General features: G+C 49.8%; 1 protein-coding gene across 10 annotated transcripts in view; it reads left to right on the plus strand.

Annotated features, from left to right (window-relative positions):
• The window catches only part of DAB2IP (DAB2 interacting protein), a 232553-nt gene that overhangs the window by 79246 nt on the left and 130536 nt on the right, over positions 1-22771 (plus strand). Inside the window, exon 1 of one of the 10 annotated variants that reach the window (XM_060200090.1) lies at positions 5322-5417. The exons of 8 other annotated variants lie outside the window; for them this stretch is intronic. Coding sequence is in view for 1 of the 2 variants with exons in the window: in XM_060200085.1 (XP_060056068.1) it covers positions 13452-13575 (124 nt within the window). In the remaining variant the exon portion in view is untranslated. Of the gene's footprint in view, positions 1-5321; positions 5418-13318; positions 13576-22771 lie in introns of those variants that run through there. One more of the 10 variants, XM_060200085.1, reaches the window with a different exon arrangement.

The following is a 22771-nucleotide window of genomic DNA, read 5'->3' on the forward strand; positions in this document are numbered from 1 at the left end:
AATGCGTGTGCTCAACAGAGTATGCCATCTCCTAGTCCCATCTTCCTCTCATAATAAATAAATGCTCCGCTCAAATAGATTGGTGTGGGGCACAAGAAGAAACTAGTGGTGGTGGTGGAGGGACGGGGGTCCAGTTAGGAGCTATGGGAACCCACAAAGTTGGAGATGATGATCTAGGTTCAGGTAATGGCAACGGGTAGAAGGAAATGACAGACTTAAAACTAGATTTGCCACTAGCATTAATTCACATCACAGCCCAGGAGGTAGAACAGTGCATAAAGCATTCAACTCTCAAGCCTACAGTGCTGACTGAGCTCCATCCCCTGCATTGCATGTGCCAGAGTGATGCTCAGATTCTCTCTCTCTCTCTCTCTCTCTGTCTGTCTGTCTGTCTCCTCCTCCTCCTCTTTCTCTCTATCACTAATTAAGAAATACATCTTAATCCATGCCACAGAAGAGGCTCAGGGCATAGGGAGAATGCCTTGTGTCCTGAGAAGTGGGGGTGGTAGCACAATGACATGAAGGAGGAAAGTGGGGAAGGGAGACTGGTATCAATGTGGCTAAAGAAGGGGGAACCAGATGGGGGCAGGTGGGGTGGGTGGGATGTTCAGTTCAGGAGGTCACCACTGCAACCTGGTTGCTCATAGGACAGATCTACATCTCTCTCTCATTCTTTCTCTTTTCCCCCCTCCCACCTCAATTTGTTCTATCACTTCCTTATGAGAATTTCACATGAGACAGAGGAGAGAGATGCCAGAGCATACTCCAGTATATGGGGTGCAGGAGATTGAACAGGGAACCTCAGGCATGCAAGCCCAGCACTCTACCAGTTGAGCCATTTCTCCGGTTGCATTAAGACACCTCTTCACAAATGACTCTGTATTGGCATTTGGAAAGGGGTCAGTGGGATAGTTACCTGGGCATAGGTGAAGGGAGACCATTTGTGGCCCCATGAGGGTCACCCATAGGATCCTGACTCTGTGAATCTTCCTCACCTTTCTGGACCTACAATATAGTGAGAGTAAAAGCATCTACTTCTTAACCTTGCTGCAGGGACTCGTTGAATCATGTTACTGAGCAGAGTAAGCTCTGCACTGAGGTTGATGACTGTGTCCTGGGTGAACTTGGGCCACGCTCCCTCCTCTCTGAACCTTGGATTTCTCTTCCAAGCTCTGCACAGCTTTGGGCAAAGGGTCTGTCATCATGGCTGAGCTGACTTGCATGAGCTCCTGAGGGTGCAGAGCTCAGTACTAGTCTGGCAGTGTTGTGCGCTGCTGTCCCTCCCAGCCCTGTAAGGGGACACTAGGTCTGTCAAAGCTGTAAGGGGATATTTTAATCAGCCCAGGACCCTGTGAGGTCAAGGGCATCAGAGATCTGGACAATAGGACAACAGTCAAGGCTTCTGTATGACCTGAACTGACCCACTTGGCCTCAGAACTGAGACCTCAGGAGGAGAGGGGGTATCTACAGAGACAGGAGTAAGCTAGAGGCCTTGCTGTGGGACAGGGACTCTTCATTCCGGAGTCTTCTTTTAAATTTTCTTTTCTTTTTTTCTTTTATGAGATAGGACAGAAAGAAACTGATAGGGAGGGGGGGTGAGAGAGAGACCTGCAGTACTGCTCTACTGCTTTTCTCGGAAGGGGCCTGGAGGCTTGAACATGGGTTCTTACACATGGTACCATGTGTGCTATTGCTCAGCCCTCGTTCCGTGAGTTCTGGGCCTCAGTTTGCTCATTTGTGCTTAGGGTCCCTACCTGCCAGGAGTCAGGCTGTGTTTTGGAGAAAGGGTCATGACATATGGCATGTCTGAAGTCCCAGAAACTTCCAAGGGAGACCCAAGGAAGGAAAAAAGAAAAAAAAGCAAACAAGAGATGGGTCAATATGGCCAGTGTAGGTCTGAGGATCTTCATCAGGCAAGTGATGCAGACTTTCCTCAGCAGGCCTGGGCATTTGCATTTGACATACTTCCCCATGAGGGGAGTGAAGGGCCCTGCATCTGAGAAGTGAGGTTCAGAGCCATCCCCTTTGCACCAATGGGAGCAGACTTAGAGTGGGTGTGGCCAGCTGGTTAGAATTATTAAATGTTCCAGGACCCTGTGCCATGCTGCTCCAGGGTCCTGGGGTCCAGGGGCTGATAGGAGCACATCCTCAGAAGCCCTGGCCTCCCCAGCCCAGAAAGCCCACCCCACTTAGGCCTAGGATGACTTTGTCCAAGGCTCCATAGCCCAGCAGAGGGCAGCACTAACCAGCACCTACTAAGCTCCCAGCAGCTGGACAGCACATTGAGCCTGGCAGGGTCTAGAAGGAGCCTGTTGGAGACAAAGGTGAGGGGGGCCTGAGTGGGAGACTGGGTATGTATGCACCTGGTTGAGCATGCACATTACCATGTTCAAGGACCTCGGTACTAGCCTCTGCTCCCCAACTGTAGGGGAGGATGCTTCACAAGTGGTGAAGCAGGTCTGCAGGTGTCTCCCTCTCCCACACCCTCTATCTCTCTCTCTTCTCTCAATTTCTTTTTGTCCTATCAAATAAAATAGAAAGAAAAAAAAACTTTTTTTAAAAAGGAAAAAATGGCTGCCAGAAGTGGTGTATTCATTATGCTGGCGCTGAGCCCCACCCAGTGAGAACCCTGGTGGAAAAAATAGAAGGAGGAAGAGGAGGAGTAGGAGAGAGAAAGAGAGAGAGAGAGAGAGAGACAAAGTTAGATAAAGTAGGTTCAGAAAATTCTAGAGCCACTATGTAGCTGCCCAGTTCAGAGGCTACCACAGGAGAATGAATGAGGACCCATGTCAGAGGAGTTGTGTAGATGCCTTTTACGCCATCTCTCCTGGGCTCTCTGTGGGCCTGTATCAACTCAGATCCCTGCCCTATGTCCTCTGGACTTTCTAGCAGAGGTCATTCAAAGGTCAACCCCCTATAACCTAACCTGATTAAAAAGGAAAAAAAAAATTTTTTTTCACACCAGAACACTGCTCAGCTCTGGCTTTTGATGATGCTGGGGACTGAATTTGTGATTTTTGATACCTTGGGCATAAAAGTTTTTTGAGTAACCACTGTGCTAACTTTTCAGCCCCTAATTGGTATTTTATCCAGGAGGGATAGATGTGGGGTGTGACTGGAGGCCAGTCCCCCATGCCTAGTACTGGGACTGTTACAGCTCCCCTTGCTGCTGAAATTTGGGACTAGCGTGTCTGGCCCTGAGCAAGGCCCATGTCCTGTGAGCCCTGGTTGAAGAGGGGTGGGGGATAGCCACTAGGTTTCTAAAGACCTTCTGTAGTGTTACTAGTCTCCCTCCTGGGAAGGCAACAGTCAGACTTTCTAATGACAAGGGACCAGTTTGATAGTGAGCTTCCTAGCAGCTGAGGTATGCAAGCCAAGAGTTTAATTTTGCTTCCACTCAGATCTTTACTTGTGGTCCTGGCCCTTTTTCTTACTTTACCAACCTGTTTATGTTTATGAGAGAGAGAGAGAGCCCTATCTGGGAAGAGGGGCAGGACAAGTCCCTAGCTGGGGGGCAGGAGGGGAAGGGCAAGGCTGCTGACTTCCAGGATGCCATTCAGCTTGTTTGCCTTGGCCCCAAACTTTCAGCAACTTCCTGTTGGAGCAGGCACAGAAATTCGAGGGCTCCAGCCCTCCCCCCCCCCCACCTCCTGTGGAATTTCCAGACAAAATGCTATTTCCAGGGTAGGGGTTGGACTGGCATTGATTTTTCTCTTAAGCAGAGTTGTGGGGTGACAGGTTGCAGAAGTTATATTTCACTCCCCCCCTCCCCAAGTGACCTTGGGATGCCAGCTGGGAGGGAGGGCTGGGAAGCCAGTCACTCCATTCACCTGAGGTCCCTGAGCTGCTCTGTGCCCTGGGAATGGCCACAATCAGGACTCAGAAGGCTCCCCACTCATTAAATTAGTGAATAGTCCCATCTGGAGATCAGAGAGTTAGTTGTAGGAAATGATAAGTTGAAGAAAACAAAACAGGTCCCCACTCACTGGGAGAAAGCTTTGCAAGCAGTGATGCAGTGCTGTAGATATTTCTCTCTCTCTCTCTATCTCTCCTTTCCCTCTCAATTTCTGCCAGTGTTAGTCAAATAAATAAAAATTAAAAAAAAAAGAAAAGTAAATAGGGCTTGGGGAAGCAGCATAATGGTTATGCAAAATGAACTTCATGCCTGAGGCTCTGAGGTCCCAGGTTCAGTCCCCAGCACACCATAAACCAGAGCTGAGCAGTGCTCTGGTAAAAAAAAAAAAAAAAAAAAACAAGCAAACAAAACAAAACAAAAGAAAAAACAGGGCATGGGGACTAGGGCAGAAACTCTTGAGATAAGGTGGCCTGGAAAGCCTCTGAGGGTGTGAAATCTGAGGCCAGGCTTGAATGACAGGAAGGAGCTGACCAAGGCTTATCTGGAGTTAGTGTGTTCCAAGCAGGAGGGAACAGAAAATGAATGCTGAAAGCATGAGGTGGGGCCACAGTGGGCATATTGATGGGCTGAAGAAATACCCAAGTCTAGAATCAGCTTAGCTGCTAGAAAGTGCTTTGAAGACTTTGACTTTCAGGGGCCAGGCGGTGGCGCACCTGGTTAAGTGCAATATTACAGTGCACAAGGACCTAGGTTCAAGCCTCTGGTTCCCACCCACAGGGGGAAAGCCTCATCAGTGGGGAAGCAGGGCTGCAGGTCTCTCTCTCCCATCTCTCTGTCCCTATTTAATAATAATAATAATAATAATAATTAATAATAATAATAGAATTTGACTTTCTCAGCACTCCACCTAACAAGATTTGAATTCTAGTGTGCTAAGAGAATTTTTTTTTTTTTTTTTGCCTCTAGGGTTATCACTGGGGACCAGTGCCTACACTAGGAATCCACTGCTCCTGGAGGCTATTATTTCCCTTTTGTTGCCCTTGTTGTTTATCGTTGTTGTTATTATTATCATTGTTGTTATTGCTGTCGTAGTTGGATAGGACAGAAAGAAATCAAGAGAGGAAGGGAAGACAGAAAGGGGGAGAGAAAGATAGACACCTGTAGACCTGCTTTACCACTTGTAAATTGACCCCCCTGCAGGTGGGGAGTTGGGGGCTTGAACAAGGATCCTTACTCCAGTCCTTGTGCTTTGCACCATGTGCGCTTAACCCACTGCACTACCGCTCAGCCCCAAGAGAAATCTTTTTTCTGAACATTCCCAGTGGACCTCTAAATTAGTCTCACATCTACTGGCCTGCTTGTTGAGTCAGTCCTTGTTTGCTGGCATGCTTGCATTCTATCTTTCCTTCCTTCCTTTCTCTTTCTTTTTTCTTTCATTTCTTTTCCTTTCTATTTTGTTTGACAGGACAGAAAGAAATTGAGAGGAAAGGCAGAGATAAAGAGGGAGAGAAGGAAAGAGACACCCGCAGACCTGCTTCATTGTGAAGCAGCCTCCCTGCAGGTGAGGAGTGGGGGGCTCAAACCTGGGTCCTTAAGCAAGGCAACATATATGCTCGACTGAGTGTGCATTGCCTGGCCCCATAGCCTCTGCTTTCTTTCTGTCAGTAACAGAGAGGGTTGTTCTTTATTCAGTCACACAGCCATACAGCAATAGGGAGGAGCCCTAATCCTCTGTCTCCCTAGTCAGGGTCCCTTCCTCCACATCTCTAAAGGGGTTGCCCTAGTCTCACTTCTGTGGATGCATTCCCCCCTTTATATTTTATCAATGTCACCTGCACACATCCCATACATCTGGCTCCCCACTCCCCTCTCTCAAGCTCTGCACTTGTCCCCTCTGGGCCTTTTGCTTACAGTATTTCCTCTTCTAAGAATACAGACTCTTTTGCTCTCTACCCAATTAACTTTTGTTCAGTCTTCTAGCTCAGTGCAAGTGATTCTTCCTTCAGGCAGTCTTCCATGCCTGCTCCCTCCTCTAAAAGCTCACCGCCACCTCTGGATTAACTGGGTTTAGACACTTTCTGCATATGTCACCAGTTTCTCTTCCAGTCTTACTTGTAGTGTGGTCTGGGTTGGTGCTACGCCGACCAGTTCTAGGCTGTCCTGATCTCAAGGAGTTCATAAACTAGTGAGAAGAGAAATGGCTCTGAATTGACCCAGGTGGTGGTTCAGTGGATGAGGCCCTGTATTTGATCCCTAGAAATGCATGTACCAGAGTGATGTTCTGCTTCTCTCTCTCCTTCCTCACCTCTTTCATTAGTAAATAGACAAATCATTGCACCAAAGTAAAAGACTCTGGGGTGGTGCTGGTGCTGATGAGGGTTCAGGTCCTGGAACATGATGGCAGAGGAGGACCTAGTGGGGGTTATATTGTTATGTGGAAAACTGGGAAATGTTATGCATGTACAAACTACTGTATTTTACTGTCGACTGTAAACCATTAACCCCCCAATAAAGAAACTTTAAAAATCACATAAAAATAAATAAATAAATATTTTAAAAAATGGCCTAGGGGGCCGAATGGTTATGCACCTGGCTAAGTGTACACATTACCATGCACAAGGATGCAGGGGTGAGCCCCCACTTCGCACTGGCAGGTGGAAGCTTCACGAGCTATGAAGCAAGAACTGCAGTGTCTCACTGCCTCTCTCCATCTCTATCTCCACCTCTTCAAACTCTCTCTGCCCTATCAAAGAAGAAGAGGAAGAGGAAGAAATGGCTAGCGGGAGTAGTGGATTTGCTATGCAGGCACCAAGCTCCAGATATAACCCTGGTGGCAACAAAAATTAATAAAAATAAATTAAAACTGGTGTTGGGCGGTAGTGCAGTGGGTTAAGCTCACATGGTGCAAAGTGCAAGGACCTGAGTAAGGATCCCGGTTCAAGCCCCTGGCTCCCCACCTGCAGGGGCATCACTTCACAAGTGGTGCAGCAGGTCTGCAAGTGCCTATCTTTCTCTGCCCCTCTCTGTCTTCCCCTTCTCTCTCCATTTCTCTCTGTCCTATCCAACAACGATGACATCAATAACAACAGCAATAACAACTACAACAATAAAACAACAAGGGCAACAAAAGGAAATAAATAAATATTTTAAAATAATAAAATAAATTAAAACTGGCTTGGAAGAGGACTAGGAAAACAGCATAATGGTATTGCAAAAAGACTTTCATGCCCAAGGCTCCAAAGTCTCAGGTTCAATCTCTAGCACCATTATAAACCAGAACTGAGCAGTGCTTTGGTTTAAAAAAAAAAAAAAAGAAAGAAAGAAAGAAAGGCTCAGAGGGTTAAGTTTATACAGAGGGTTGTGATTCACTATGCTGTTGACTATCTACAACCTTACAAAGCATTGTTATGACTATTCCATAGTTGAGAAAAAAGAAACACAGAGAGGAGGATGCACTGATCTGGGGTCACACAGACAAGAAGTACTGGTTCCTTACTCTAAATCCCCTGCTCTTTTGCCTAGTTGTTGGCTATTGGGCAGCTCCTCTGTCCTTATGGGACCTGCAGGGACTGAGTGAGGCTCCTCCCCCAGGACCCAAGGCCAGCACCAGCCCTGAAAAGGTTCACAGATGACTCTGCCTGAAAGGGGAGGGGGCTCTTTGATCTCCCACTGGGACCATATGCCACCCCCTCCAGTCACGCAGTGGGTATGGATCTGCCTGGGCTCATCAACTGGAAAGGAAGGAAGAAGCCTGAGACCTTGTTCCTGGGCCAGCAGGGGGAGGAGGTGTGGCCCACCTAGAGCCTGTTGTTTCTGGGTCAGGGCTGGGAGGAAGCTGGGAGAGAGTGGCTCCAGGCAGAGCCATCTGGGCTGAAAAGTCTAGAGGAAGACAGGAGGATGCGGGGTCTGGACATTGGTGGCTAGCCTCCCTCCCTCAGTCAAAAGAGTGCTCTGGGCATTCTGGGAGGACTGACTGGGTGGTGGTGGTGGGAATCTCTAAGTCATTGTGTGTGACCTTGTGCTGTAGTCACTTCCTTCCTTGTGACCTGTCTACCAGAAGATGCCACCCTTCCCAGTAGATTGCTCCTTGCTCTGTGCTGGGGGTGCAGCAATCCCTGTGCCATGGGGGATGATGATGTGTGTTCAGGGCTAGTGTCCTTTAGCACTGAAACCACCTGCTCTGAAGGCCTCCCTCTGGCTCCAGCAGGATTTCACAACCAGCTGCTGAATCCCACAGAAGAGACAAGTTCTCCTTTCCTGGCTTCTGGAGGGCAAGGAGGAGCATGTAGGTTGGGGGGGGGGGTTTGGAACTGGGGGAAATTTCTAGAATTTGATGGAATGTTATAGGCATGGACTGGGTGAAGTATGTCATCTCTGTTTCCCAAGTGTCATTCTGAGGCTCAGAGATGCCAAGAGGCTTCCTTTGAGACACACAAGACACACCAAGAAACCCAGTGACCCTGCCTGCTGGCCTCTGCCACTGTCAGAGCCCAGCCTCTCTCTGGGCTTACCTTCAGCCTGGCTTTGGGTGACTGGCCTTACAACACACACACACACACACACACACACACACACACACACACACACTCCTTCCCTGAGGCTCTGGGTGTGTTTGTTTGGTTTATTTTTCTATGTGGCGCCATGGACTGAACCCAGTGCCTTGCACCTGCGCATTACTGCTGAAGAGCCCCCCTTCCAGTTTCTTTCTTTTTTTTTATTCTTTTGAGAGAAAGGGAGAGACAAGAGAGGAGAAACACCATAGCACTGCCCTGCCATCCACAGAACTCCCCCCATGGTGTTCCCTTGTAATCCCAGGGTTTGGAACCAGGGCTACCTGCATAACAAGTCATGCACCCTACCAGGTGAGCTATCTCCCAGCTCCAACTCTCTCTCTCTCTTTCTCTCTGAATGTCTACATTTTGCCAGTCCCTAGTTCCACCTGTGACAAAAGGGGCAGAGTCATCCAAGTTACGAGTCCTCGTGACCTGACTACTTTTTTCTGTAAAGTATGCCACTATACTTTCTAGTGACTTTAGGTGGGGGTTGGGTGGGGTGGAATGTGTGGGTGCTTGGCTACATCTAGGGGGCTTGAGTTTGACCCTGCTATCTTCTCTGTACCTTCTTTTAAAAAAATTATTGTGGAATTAATGTTTCTCTGTACCTTTTTCTGAGTGAGCACCGATCCAACCTTCCTCCCCCCATCTCTTGAATGAAGGTCCTCCTTCTGTTCCAGCCTCAATCCCTGATGAACAGTGAATGCAGGAAGCTGTCATCATCTGCCCCCATCCCCAACTCACCCAGGTCCCTTCCTGGGGCAGAGGCTGATGACTATAACTTTGTTCCCCATAGCACCCCCACCCACACACCCCTGCTGAACTCAAAGGTTGAACTGGTACTGGAAGCAGATATGTTCAGCAGTGACTGGCTGGGGGCTTCCCTGGTCACCACAGTCACCAGGGCCTTTATTTGTCCCAGCAGGAAACCCCACAAGCCTGAGAGCTCCAGACACCCATTGTGTAGGACCTGATGGGGTTCCAGGACTTCCCCCATCAGAACTCTTGGCCCTCCTTGCTGCCAATCCCAACAGCTGGCTCTTATGGAAATTTCTATTTCCTCATTCCTCTGTTTCTGCATCAAGTTCCACTCAACCTCACCCCCACTCTTTCCAGACTGTGTGATCTTAGGGAATGTACTCACCTTCTCTGTGCTTCAAATTATCTCTATCAAAAAGTGGCAACTTTCATCTGCCTCCTAGGATTCTTGAGATTAGTCAGACCCTGGTTGTAGAATGCTGGGAAGAGGATCTGGCACACAAGAATTGCCAAATACAGTTCAGCTGCCATTATGGGCACAAAATCCAAACTTCATTGCCCCGTGGATGTTCAAGGCCAAACTTAACTCCTCTGCCTGCAGAAAATCTTGTCCCTTTGTGGTTCCCACCAGGTAGGGAGCTTTTCTCCATACAGAATGGAATCCAGTGTTAGATAACTGTTTTTTGTTTTCATCCAAAAGGAATGGTCTCCCAGTATATCTTCTTTTATGTGCTCAGCTGCAAAAACAAGGGATGTGTCCTCACACCAGAGGGGCAAGTCTCCTTTATGGCAATTTCAAAGGTACCTCTGAAAATAGGCTTTTTTTTTTTTTTTACTGCTTTCTCACTGACTTTTAATCTAACCACCCACCCCCTGAAAGATGGGAGGTTGTTTTGTTTTGGACTGACTGTCCCCCAACAACTGCCAACCCCACAGACACTTCCTGAAGCTAGTGTCCCTGGCTGGCCTGACCTACATGACCTACAGTTTACCCGACCCACCAACCCGCGCCACCCACTGCCTCCTTCTCCCCACAGGGTAGATTTCTCCTCTGGACACTCCAATACTGCCGGTTCCTTGCCCAGAGGGGAATTCTTTGGGTCCATCCCTCCCAGGTCTTTTCCAGTGACATCCTAATTCTATCCTGCTGCTGGGTGTGGCTGGGACAGGGTTGTCTCTCTATGGGATCCTGAGGGTTGAGGAATTCCCCAGGTGGGTGTGGAGGAGCTTGATGGTGTGGGTTGGTCCAGCCACCAACAGGGCTATTTATTCCCTGAGGAGGGAAAAAGCTGGGGACCTAGCAGGCAGGTAAATCTGGGTGGCTGGAGAAGGCTGGGGGTGCGAAGGAGTTGGCTGCTTGGTGACCCAGCTTGGGCCTTTGGGGTACAGTGAGAGCTCACTTTGGAGACTTTTAAGAGCATATAGAGGGAGTGGTGGAGGGGTCAGGCCCCTCTGGAGGGGTTTAGGAGCCCCTCTGGAGACAAGAGGGAGGCAGGTGAGCAAGATCACAGATGGGGCATCCAGTTCCATGGGCCCCTAGGCCCACAGACCAGAGGCTGGGTGAGGGCTGGGGAGCTGATACTGTAGGTAATCACCTAGTGCTCCTCTGTGGAGGGCACGTGGGGGCACCCCTCCTCCAGTCTGAACAGTCTCTGGAAGGGTGGCTGCTCCTGTTTAAAGGGAGGAGCCGACAGGGACTGCGGGAGGTCGGAGTGGGTGGCTCGCTCAGCAGTGGGATTGATTCCAGATGCTGGGACTGGGGCTGGTGGGGAGAGTCTTTGTCTGTCTACCCGCCTTAAGGGTCTGGGGCCCAGAGGAGGGGCAGAGAGTCCTGGCTGCTTCTTGCCTAGCTCCTGCTTTGGGCCCTTCCTATTCAGTACCCTAGCTGGTATAGATTTGATGCCCACCAGAGGCCTGGGGGCTGTTCAGCTTGGGTGCCTGGCAATACCCATCTTATAGCAGCCAGGGATGCTCATTGGCTGGCCTTCCTTTTTCCACAAGGCAGACAGGTTGGGGAGCACTGTAGCTTCTTGTGGATGGGGAAATTGAGGCACTGAATAGCCCAAATGTGTTTCTTCTCTCCTTCTAGACACTTGCCCCTCACTTCGCTAGTGACCAGATGGGGGCGAGAATGGGGTGGGGAGACCACTTATCCCAGCCACTGCCCTGGGCACAGGACTCTACGCCCTCCCCACCAATCTGGACTTCTGGGAATTACCCCTCCCCCAAGATGGTGGGCTTGGTTTGTGCCAAGGTATGGGGAGGTGACTGAAAGCGCTCTGCTCCAGTGAGCAGGCTCAGAGTTGGGTTCTGGTGGCTTCGAGATGTACAGGCATTCTAGGAAGGTCCCCTATGGTCTGCGGTGCTCATTGAGGCTCTGTGCGGGACTCCTGCGTTTTGCTAGAAGATCTCCAGCTAGAGAAAAGTGTGACCCGACGGAGGCTAACAGGTCCTTTCAGGGCCTGGGCTTTGCCGTCCTCTTGCATGACGAACGGGCCAGTGCTCTGGGGAGAAGGGCAGGTAATGGACAGCTTGGGATAACCCAGACTGGGCCAGCCCTAGTTACACCTCTCCTTCCCTTCCTCCCCTCCCCCTCGCGCCTGGCTTCCAGCTGTGTTCCAGGCTCCAGCCGACTTGGGGGCCCACCCCCTGCTTAGGGGAACCTGGGAGGGGGCTCCCCTTGTGAGGTGTAAAACCTGGCCTGGATTTCAGTTCAGTCGATGCCGCCCCCTCGCCCAGGGTCTCCCATTTTCCGCTGTAGGGGACAGCCACAAGCACCCGCGCAATGTACCAGTCCGTCCCCAAGGCTGAGCTGGGGGAAACCCCTTGTGTGTCCGCCACTTTTCGAGTATCTGAGGCCAGTCGGACCTCCCTGCTAGGTCATCAGTTTCCATTCTGTACTCGAGGGCATGAGGCTTAGGTTGTCTGAATAAAAAAGATAAATACTGCTGGGTGAGTGAGGTGAGAGAGAAACAGAGACAGAGACACAGAAAGAGTTATGCTCCCACTCTTTAACCCCCTCTCTTAGATGGTCAGAGACATCTAGAGGTGGTGATCCTAGAAGGATAGACTTTAGCCAAAGTACTTTGATAGTGGTGGAGAGGAGGCCAAGGGCTATTGTGGTTGGTACTTAGTCATTAGAGTTAAAAATACCAAAGGAGATTGTCTGAAATTTTTGTTGCTTTTGAACACTTGGGTATCATGGATGGTTCTTGGGTTAGGGACTGACTTGGGCGAATTTCAGCAGTAGAGAGTTGGTAGCCTGCCTTCCTCTCATTAGTGTCCCTGTAGGAAGGTAGAGATTGATCCGCAGAGCTGCTGTATAAAAGCCCAGGGAAAGGAAACATCTGCTGTGTTTTACTTGGGGGAGGGTCTTGATCAAAGGGGCAAAGCGTTCTGATTTGGCATTTATTAAGTTATCTCTGCTTTGTGCCTGAAATATGCCACAATTTTAACTTTAGGGAAAAAAATCAGTGTCTCAAATGGGGCATTAAAAAATATAAACATTAGGGCTGGGAAAATAACAATGGTTATGTAAAAGGTTTCTTGCCTTAGGCTCTGAGGTCCCAGGTTCAATCCCCAGCACCACCATAAACCAGAGCTGAGTAGTGCTCTGGTCTCTTTGTATATTTATCTATAGATCTCTCATAAAATAAAATAAAATAGAATAAAATAAAATATTTTTTAAAAATATGAAGACTAGATGTGTGTCCCTCCTGGAAGGAAAGTCGTTTTGGCCTTTCGAGTGCCAGGCGTCAGCGCTCTGTCCGCCGAGCTTACTTTGGACCTTGATCGAATGTGATCCAGCCCGGCAACCTTGCGTGCGCCCCGTCTGGTGTTCAGGAGCACGCACACGCAAGTGTGCACCGTCTACACCCTCCAGGAGCTGGGTCGCCCCATGATCCCCGGTTGAACTTCGTGGGGTCTGCGGTGGGGGAAGACCTCCTAGGGGTCTGCCGGAGGGGGGGAGTTGTGGGGAAGGGGGGCACAGGGGCTCCGGGCCGCCCTGGCTCCTGGGATTCCAGGCCGGGATTTCCCCCGCACTGACTTCCCGGGCCGGTGCCAGCCCGGCCTTCAGGTCCCGGGCCCCTGCCGAGGGGCCGGCTGCTCGGGGAGGGCGGGGGCTGGGGCGGAGTTTGCGTGACTTTGTGGGGCAGCCGGGCTCAGCGGCGGCGGTGCGCGTAGCACTGGAGATCGCAGGGCGCCCGCCGGGCCGGCCGGAGCGGGCGATGGGACCCGTGTGAGCTCTCCCAGGCCCGGCCCGGTGCCCGGCGGGCGGCAGCATGTCTGCGGGCGGCAGCGCCAGGAAGAGCACTGGGAGGCCTTCGTACTACTATCGGCTGTTGAGGCGGCCCCGGCTGCAGAGACAGAGAAGCCGCTCCCGCAGCCGAACCCGGCCCGCCAGGGGTAGGCTCCATCCTGACCCCTGACCCTTGACTCCGGACCCCCAGGCCCTTCCTCCTGCCACTTTGACACCTGATGCCCCGGGAGGCCAGGGACCCTGCATCCTCCTCCTGTCTGCCCTGGACCCCCTCGCTGCGCACCGTCCCTTTTGGTCGACCTTTTATCGTGACCACCTCAGCTTCTCATACAACACCCTCCTGGGGGAAACTTGAGACCGCTCCCCTCCTATCTGCACCTAATGTCTTCTGCTATGCGGGGAGAGGTTGCAAATCGGGGTTCTCGGTCAAATCCCTCATTACCTGTGGTAATGCGTAGTAGCCAGCCAATGAAGTAATCCCAGGTGGAACCTGGCATTGGCGGCCTTATTCTTGCGGCCCAGGACTCTGGCTCCCGCACCGCATCCCTTCCCATCACCCAGGTTTCCCCGCCTCTTGAGTAGTGAGAGAGGTAGAGGACTTCAGGTGTCGTCTGGTCTCAGGGGTCCTTGTCTCAAGAGAACCCAAGCCTTGTAGAATTCTGTCCAGGAGTTCCTGGTGGGCAGGTGGGCACCACCTTCTTTGGGAAGAGTTGTGTCTCAACCGTTGGAGGCCTGGCTGGGAGGGAGGGGGAGGTGCGAGCTGCTTTTTCTTTTTCCCGTAACCGGATCCTCTGCTGGAAATGGTGTGAGGCAGGGGGCTGCCCTTCTCCGGTGGAGGCAGGCATTTCCTTCCCAGTCTGGGTGGGTAAGACGCAGCTACTTTCTCTCTCTCTCTCACTCTCTCTCTCATCTCGATCTCTCTCTCTCAGAGGAGGAGAAGGTAGGGAAGAGGCCTTGGGAGGAGCCCTGGGAGTTCAGAATTCCAGGCCCAGGCTGGGGCTCACCAGGGAGACACCAGTGAAAAAGGAGAATGGAGATAGATGTGTAGGCTCCCTTCCCACAAACACGCAGGACTGCATATTTATCACTGGTAGCCTCAGGAAACACAACGGCTGGTCCGGTCCGATAACCACTTGGACTGGAGATTGAACAGATTGATCTTAGAATCTGGGAGGCAAGATTGGGGAGCCCACCCCTGGGCACTGAACATGTGACCTGGATCCTGATTTCTCAGCAGCACAGGGCCAGTGCGGTAGGTCGCCTGCAAAAATCCATGTGTCTTCTCCCAGAAAGGGAAAGATTTTTTCCCACAGTCAGAACAGGGCAACAATGACAAGGCTTCCTCAGGAAGTGGTGAGTTCCTGGAGGAGTGAGTTACCCGTGGTATGGAAGGGTTCATTCTGAGACAGGGAAGTGGGGAGGCTTAGTTGTGTTTTGGTAGTCAGACCTCAACCCTTTTGAGTCCTTGAAGAGGTGTCACTCCCTCCCAACTGTACCTGGGATGTCAGAGATCTGGGTTCAAGCACTGTGGCTTTGAGTAAATGACTTGTCTTTTAAATCTTTGTTTATTTTATTTGATCAGACAGAGAAGACTTGAGAGAGAGAGGGGAGATAGAGGGAAAGAGAAAGACACCGGCAGCAGTTTTATCACTCATGAAGCTTGCACACTCAACCTGGTTCACAACCACTTAGCAACTCCTGACTTGTCTTTGTGTGTGTGTGTGTGTCTCAGTTTCCTCAGCTGTCAGATGGGGCTCAGTGGTCATGGCAGTCATGTTGGGGAGATGGGTGTGTGCTGTGACAAATGGAAGCTGTCACATGTGTGGAAGCATGAGGGGCCTAGTCTACATTCTCTTCTCACCTTTGAAAGGGAGGGACTTCTAGATCTTAGCAGACCCCTTGAGATACTTGTCTGTGTATTAGTTTTACTCACCCTGGGGCACACTTGGCTCAACTAGGCACCAACAGAACAGATTGGTTAAAGCCATCCACACAGTGGACACCACTAGGCAGTCAACAGGGGTGATGCACTTGCCACCCTGGGGCCTTCTCCTGACATGCTGTCTCCCCCAGCACACAGTGTCCTTCCTGACCTATGCCTCCATTCTGCTACACCTCTTTCCCTCCCTGTCTGCAGAGGCACAGAAAGGGTGAACATTCCCCTTCTGCTCAGCTGACCAGGCAGCAGAAAATCAATGTGTCTGGCCATCATCGCCAGAGCACCAGCTCACAGGCACCACATGCTCAGGGGTCCTTGCTTTGTGTCCTGGTCTTGAGGTGTTGGGGAAGAGGGAAGCTCATGGCCAACAGAGTGGGGAGAAAACTCATCACACAGAAGTTCCTTCTGGAGGAAGCCAGGGGTGGCTTTACAGAGGACTTGACCTTTGGAGCATACCTCACAGGTTGAACAGGAGTTCCCTTGACAGAGGGAGTGCTTGAGTCAGATCTGGATTCAAGTCCCAGATTTGCACAAAGTGATGCCTTCGTGCATTGGCTGTCTCAGCCTGGCAGCTTTGTGTAGTCTGGTGAATGAGGACAGTGACAGCATGGGTTGTGGGGGATAGGAAGGAATTCCCTCGCTGCTGCTGGGGACTCAGACTATTGTCCTTGGCCTGGGAAGAAGAAACAGACTATCAAGCATGTTGTGGATAGAGTGCATCCTGGGGTAAGGGAAGGGAGTGGGGAACAGTAGGGAGCAATTTGGGCCTAATAAAGGTCCTCCTTCCCCTTGAAGATTGGGCATCATGGAAGAGGGTGAAAAGTGGGGACTAGACAGCGCCCTCCCACAGCTGGGTGGGAGACTACTAGAGCAGACGCTGACCTCCTTCCACTAGTCCCCCTAGGGCCTTGATGGCCACCAGAGCCACCCATGCCTTCTCTTCCTTTTAAAAATCATTTTATTTTAATGATTGATACAGGGACAAAGACCAGAGCATTGCTCAACTCTAGCTTAAGGTGGTGGTGCTGGGGACTGAATCTGGGACCTTGGAGTATCAGGAATGAAAGTCTTTTTTTTTTTTAAATAATCGTGCAATCTCCCCAGCCCCCATCCCTCTTTCAAGCTTCAAGCCTGTTCCTTTTAAGGTCAGGTCTCAGTCTGCCCATATGCATGAGAGCTTGGTTCCCAGAATTCTAGACCAGATCAGGCTTTTGCTCCATAACCCATGGTTCCCATCCTCTTCAAGGAAAGATAGTGGTTGATCGTTATTGCGTGTGTGTGTGTGTGTGTGTGTGTGTGTGTGTGTGTGTGTAGACAGAGGAAAAAGGAAAATGCAGGGAAGAATTGGTAGGTAATGGGGACCCACAGCAGCTGGCTAGTTTGGGAAAGGTGTTGTTACTCCCTCTGAAGAAACTCCCTCACCTCCACTCCCCTCCTCCTCTGGAGTAATGGAAAAAGGGCTCATTGCAGACTTGAGAACCTCACTTTGTCCCTGGCTGAGCAGCCAGTGAAGGGGAGCTTCTTCAGTCCCCCCCCACCCCATTTGAATACTGTGGACACTAAGCAGGGTTCTACCTTTCTCTGGACCCCACTTTCCTACCTGAAAGATGGAAGGAGAGTCTGCCATGGTGGGGTGCACAGAATCCCACAGATTAGAAACTGTAATCTTTGGATGTTGAGGGTCACTTGGCCATTTCACACTGTGCTCAGTGACCTTGAGTCTTCCTGAAGGCTTGGTAGGCTCTTGGATTTGAAAAGTCTTGTCTCTAAAAATATGTCACCAGCCAGGACTCTGTGCCACCTAGGCCCTCCAAGGTCAAAGGATACTTACCCCTCTCTCTGACCTATCTTTTCCCCCCAGGGCTGCTGGGGTTGGGTGGGTTATGTGCATTTTCTTTGGGTTAAGTTTGGAGCCTCCACTACTATGCTGGGGGGGGGGGCTTTACTATGCTCCAGGCTCTGCCAGGCTCCCAGTGGGGTAGGTAGGCTGGTTGGTTGTGATGTCTCAGACATGGGGCTGGTTTTAGGCTACAGAGCAGTTGTTCATTGGAGCCCGGAGCTTTGGTCCTAGTTCAGCCACACCCTGATTGTGGGACTTGGCACATTGCAGGACTTCTGTGTCCCCATCTGTCATGCAGGACTAACCCCTCCTTGCCACTATGCAGTCTGGCAGATCTCTTGGTGTGACCTGGCCACATTCAAGGGAAATTTGGATTCCTTCTTTGTGTCTTCAGTGTTTTTCCTGGGGTTGAGCCTTAGACCAGGTCCTACCCAAGCAGCCAGCAGGTGTTTCTCTACATCCCCCTCCCCCTTGCAATGCACAGCCCTATGTCTGAGCTACTGTGAGGTCCTTCTCCTATGCTTAGTGTGTTTAGCTTTAGGGGCTGCTCAACCTGCTCAACTTAGGATATTTAGACAGGTCTGTATGAGAGGGTTTTAGGGGGCAAGGTGGGGGAAGTTCCCTGGAATGGTCCAGCACATTGGCAGGAATCCAGGCAGGAAGGCCTCACACAGTGGTACCTGGGAGGTGACAGTTCCCTCCCAGGGATTACCACATGGCAGCTGAAGATTCGAACCCTGGGGACTCAGATGGGGAAACTTAGACAGAAAGATAACACCTTCACAGAACTGAGTATAGAACTCAGGGAAGTTATCATGGTTAGAAAGGCTGCTGGTTTGACATGACTACGTCCTGAGTGGGAGCAGTGGATGGGAAAGGCCCTGTGTGCCCCCCAGGGATGGAGGGTGCCCAGACCTCTCCTTGAGCACCTCGGCTTCAGGGCAACTTGCCAGGAGACCCTGGGGCAGCAGGTTGGAGTTGACAAATTGGGAAGAACACTAAAGGTAGGCAGTGGCTGGTTGTGTCTTATGGCACTCATCTCCAGCCCAGATTTATTTATTTATTGATGATAGAGAGAAGAGAAAGAGAAAGAACCAGGGTACACATGTTACAGTGTGCAAGGGTCCAGGTTCAAGCTCCTGGTCCCCACATGCAGGAGGAAAGTTTCATGATTGGTGAGTCTGGGCTGCAGTCTCTCTGTCTCTTTCCTTCTCTATATCCTCCTCTCCCCCTCTCAATTTATCTCTGTTTCTATTAAAAAAAATAAAAACACGTTCAAGCCTGGGGCTCTGAAGTTCTGTGTTCAGTCCCCTCACCACCATAAGCCAGAGACGAACAATTCTCTGGTGCCTCTCTCTGTATCTTTCTATATATGTATAAAATAAAAAATAGGGAGTCAGGGTGTAGCGCAGCATGTTAAGCGCAGGTGGCGCAAAGTGCAAGGACCAGCTGAAGGATCCCAGTTTGAGCCCCTGGCTCCCCACCTGCAGGGAGTTCCTTCACAAGTGGTGAAGCAGGTCTGCAGGTGTCTGTCTTTCTCTCCCCCTCTCTGTCTTCCCCTCCTCTCTCCATTTCTCTCTGTTCTATCCAACAACAACGACATCAATAATGACTACAACAATAAAATAGCAAGGGCAACAAAAGGGAATAAATAAATAAATATTTAAAAAAAACAATAAAAAAGAAAGAAAGAAAAGAAAGAACCAGAGCATTATTCTGGTACACGCAATGCTGAGGTTTGATTTTGATACTTCATTGTTACCAGTCTAGGTGTGTAACATCTGCTAGGCTGACCAGTATTTTTGCTTGTTTTTAGATTTATTTATTTTCTCATTTTTTAAAAATTTCCTATTGGGGGATTAATGGTTTACAGTCAACAGTAATATACAATAGTTTGTCCATGGATAACATTTTCACATAACAGAACCACCCCCACTAGATCCTTCTCTGCTATCATGTTCCAGGACCTGAACCCTCCTCCCTGGCCCCAGAATCTTTTATTTATTTATTTATTTATCTATTTAAAAAAGGAGACATTAACAAAACCGTAGGATAGGAGGGGTACAACTCCACACAATTCCCACCACCAGATCTCTATATCCCATCCTTTCCCCTGATAGCTTTCCCATTCTCTATCCCTCTGGGAGCATGGACCCAAGGTCACTGTGGGTTGCAGAAGGTGGAAGTCTGGCTTTTGTAATTGCTTCCCCACTGAGCATGGGCATTGACTGGTCCATCCATTCTCCCAGTCTGCCTCTCTCTTTCCCTAGTAGGGTGGGGGCTCTGGGGAAGCAGGAGCTCCAGGACACATTGGTGGGGTCTTCAGTCCAGGGAAGTCTGGTTGGCATCCTGATGGCATCTGGAACCTGGTGGCTGAAAAGAGAGTTAACATACCAAGTCAAACAAATTGTTGAACCATTATGGACCTGAAGGCTGGAATAGTGCAGATGAAGTGTTGGGGGCTACTCACTGCAGACTGTTGTGTACTTCTGCTTTCAGGTATATATTTTGCCCTAGTTTATGGATACTTGTAAACATATGCTCTATCTCCTGGAACCTGGTCTATATCTAGGTTTTGGGGCTTGTTAGAAAGTGAACCACCTGGAATGGAATTAGAAAATACTATGAAAGGAAAGGTCTCACCCAAGTAATGAAGCTGAAGGGTTGTTCCACACTTGAAGTCTCTGGACACTGAAGTGAAGCATGCTGGGGTGGCACTCGTTGCGCTGATTAGATTGTGATCGGCGGATGCAATATTATTTGATATGAATTGAGAGAAGCATGCAGGAAAGTGGGCCCCACCCTAAGGTTCCAGGACTGGGGGAAATATAGGCTCTATAGTGGAAATGTGAGGTTCCTGCTGTCTTAGGGTTCAAGAAGACAATGGATAGTTATTGTTATCACATTATTTGGTAATTGGGTTAACTTTGAAAAGTCCCTTTGTTAGGGTTTGCTGTATAGTACCCAGCATCTTGTATATAACTGTGCCACTGGTTGCTTCTGTTCTACCTGGTCTAGGCTATTGAGAGAGTCAGCATATCAAAGACTCAGCCTATGTATTAAAAAGACTCAGTCTGTGTTTTAAAAAGTTCAAGACATACAATCCATTTTCCCCTCTCATATTAATTAAATAGTGATTTATATGACTACAATTTAATAGGAGTGTACATAAACACCATTCCCACCACCAAAAGACTGTGTCCCATCCCACCACCCCCACCGCCCTGGAAAGCTGAATGTCCACCCTCCCCCTCACCACAGGGCTTTTACTTTGGTGCCCTACTCTCTGGCCCCAGAATCTTTTACTTTGGTGCAACATACCAACTCCAGTCCAAGTTCTGCTTAGAGTTTTCCCTTCTGATCTTAGATTTATTTATTTTAATGAGAGACCAGAGTTCAGCTCTGGCTTATGAGGATGTGAGGGATTGAACCAGGGACCTCAGTATCTCAGGCATAAATTCCTGGTACATTGCAATGCACCACCTTCTTGGCTCCCTGCCATCCTGTGTGTTCAAGCAGGTACGCCACTGCCTGTCCCCCTCCCTGTCCCCGTTTTTAAATGTTACCCCAAGAATCCAAGGCCTAACTCTACCCTCAACTTGGATGAGGACTCTCGACTTATATGTGTACTCCTTTTTGCCTGGTTCCTTCCTTTGTTCCTACTGTAACACAACCCCTCCTCTGGATCTTCTCCAGTCTTCCTTGCCCTCACATACTCCAGGGACTAGGAGGCCCAATTTTTCTCTTGAAGTGTGAAAAAGTGAAAACGGGCTATTTGTGGAGAGCCTTCTCTATGCCTGGTGGGAAGCATCCTTCTGATTGCTCCTTCGCCTATTCTGTGCTCCCAGCAGCTCTGTGAGGTAGACAGTGGTGTTACCCTCACTCCATAAGTGAGAGGAAGCTGTGTACCCAAGAGAGGGAACCTTGCCCAGTATCACACAACTAACTCAGAAGTGATTCAGCCCAGCTCTGCCTGAGTCCAGAGCCTGAGCTGCATCACCTTGCACAGGGAGGTTGTTAGTGTTCAGCTGTGGTAAGTCGAAGCAAGCTCCTTTTGCCTTATCTGCAGTTAAGGACTCTGCTTTCTCAACTTCATTTCTCACAATCTTGACCATCCACATAACTCAGGAGAGAGGATGGGGGTTGACCCCACTGACATCTCTGGGCATCCTCTGCTTTGTTGAGATGACTCGGGGATCCCCCAGACTGGTCCATTTCCTCTGCCCCCCCACCCTGTATCCTGCTTGCTTTACCTCCCTAGAAAAAAAAAGGCTTTTGGCTTCTGTCTCTACCCTGTGTCTCCACTAAGTCCCTCTGAGCTAAGAGTTCAGAATCTCCTCTGTGAGGTCCTTGGAAATAGGCGGATAGCCAGAGGTCCACTGCCCAGGACAGAGGAGGTGCCAGTTATTCTGCTGGAGTTCCAGTCCATCCTTATCCCCTTCAATATGCAGGAAAATAATAGATGCTGCCTTTCATTTAACTGAATGTGCCTCGGGTCCTGGCTTTACTCCTCAATGCTTCCAGGAGCTGGGGGTCATTAGCAGCACTTTTCTTTGCTGAGAGGGGATGCAACTAGTGGTAGGAGACAAGATTCAAACTCAGGCCCCCCTGATTCCAAAGCATCAAAGAACCAGGCTTATGGATTCAATGCTTTGTTTTGATTGGTGCAGTTCAGAGAGCACCAGAATAGACCCATAGTGTATTCATGACCTCGGAGGTCAGGTGTAGAGCTGTAATTCTTCTTTTTTTAAAATATTTATTTTATTTATTCCCTTTTGTTGCCCTTGTTGTTTTATTGTTGTTGTTATTATTGTTGGATAGGACAGAGAGAAATGGAGAGAGGAGGGGGAAGGTAGAGAGGGGGAGAGAAAGATAGACACCTGCAGACCTGCTTCACTGCTTGTGAAGCAACTCTCCTGCAAGTGGGGAGCCAGGGCTAGAACCAGGATCCTTACTCCGGTCCTTGTACTTTGCGCCACCTGCGCTTAACCTGCTGCGCTACAGACCGACTCCCGCTGTAATTCTTGAGTGCTCAGTGGGATTTAGTGAAACCTGACAGTACAGGGAGGGGTTACTGCTCTACTGGGCTGTTGATGGGAGAAAGTGACAGAATGGTCCTCGTGGTCTCTCTCAGCCCCACCTCTGGGTTCTATCTTCTTCCCCTTGACAGCTGAGGAAACTGAGGACCAGCACCAGGGCCACTTGATTACAGTCAGGTAAAAAACTTTAGTGAGTGATCCAGTCTGGAATCCATTTCAGTGTTGCATACATCCTATTTCAGTGTTGCTTTTGCTTGTTGCTTTTCCCAAGATGAGGCCACATAGGGAAATTGAGGCAGCTGAACTCCTTGCTGGGTCTATTTGGGAGGAAATAGGGGTAAGGTTGACTTCCTGTGTAACCTAAGGCCAACACACTCCCACCTTGGACCTTGTGCATATTTTGGTTAGAAATGACATGAAGCCTTTTGACTATTTTTTAAAAGAAAAGCAGCTGCTGCCCTATTTCCTGTGCACCTTCCTCTCGAGGCCACTTGGTTAAATATCAGGAAAGGGAGAGTTTTTCC

Source organism: Erinaceus europaeus, chromosome 10 (genome assembly GCF_950295315.1).
Source record: "Erinaceus europaeus chromosome 10, mEriEur2.1, whole genome shotgun sequence".
Taxonomy (NCBI): Eukaryota; Metazoa; Chordata; class Mammalia; order Eulipotyphla; family Erinaceidae; genus Erinaceus; species Erinaceus europaeus.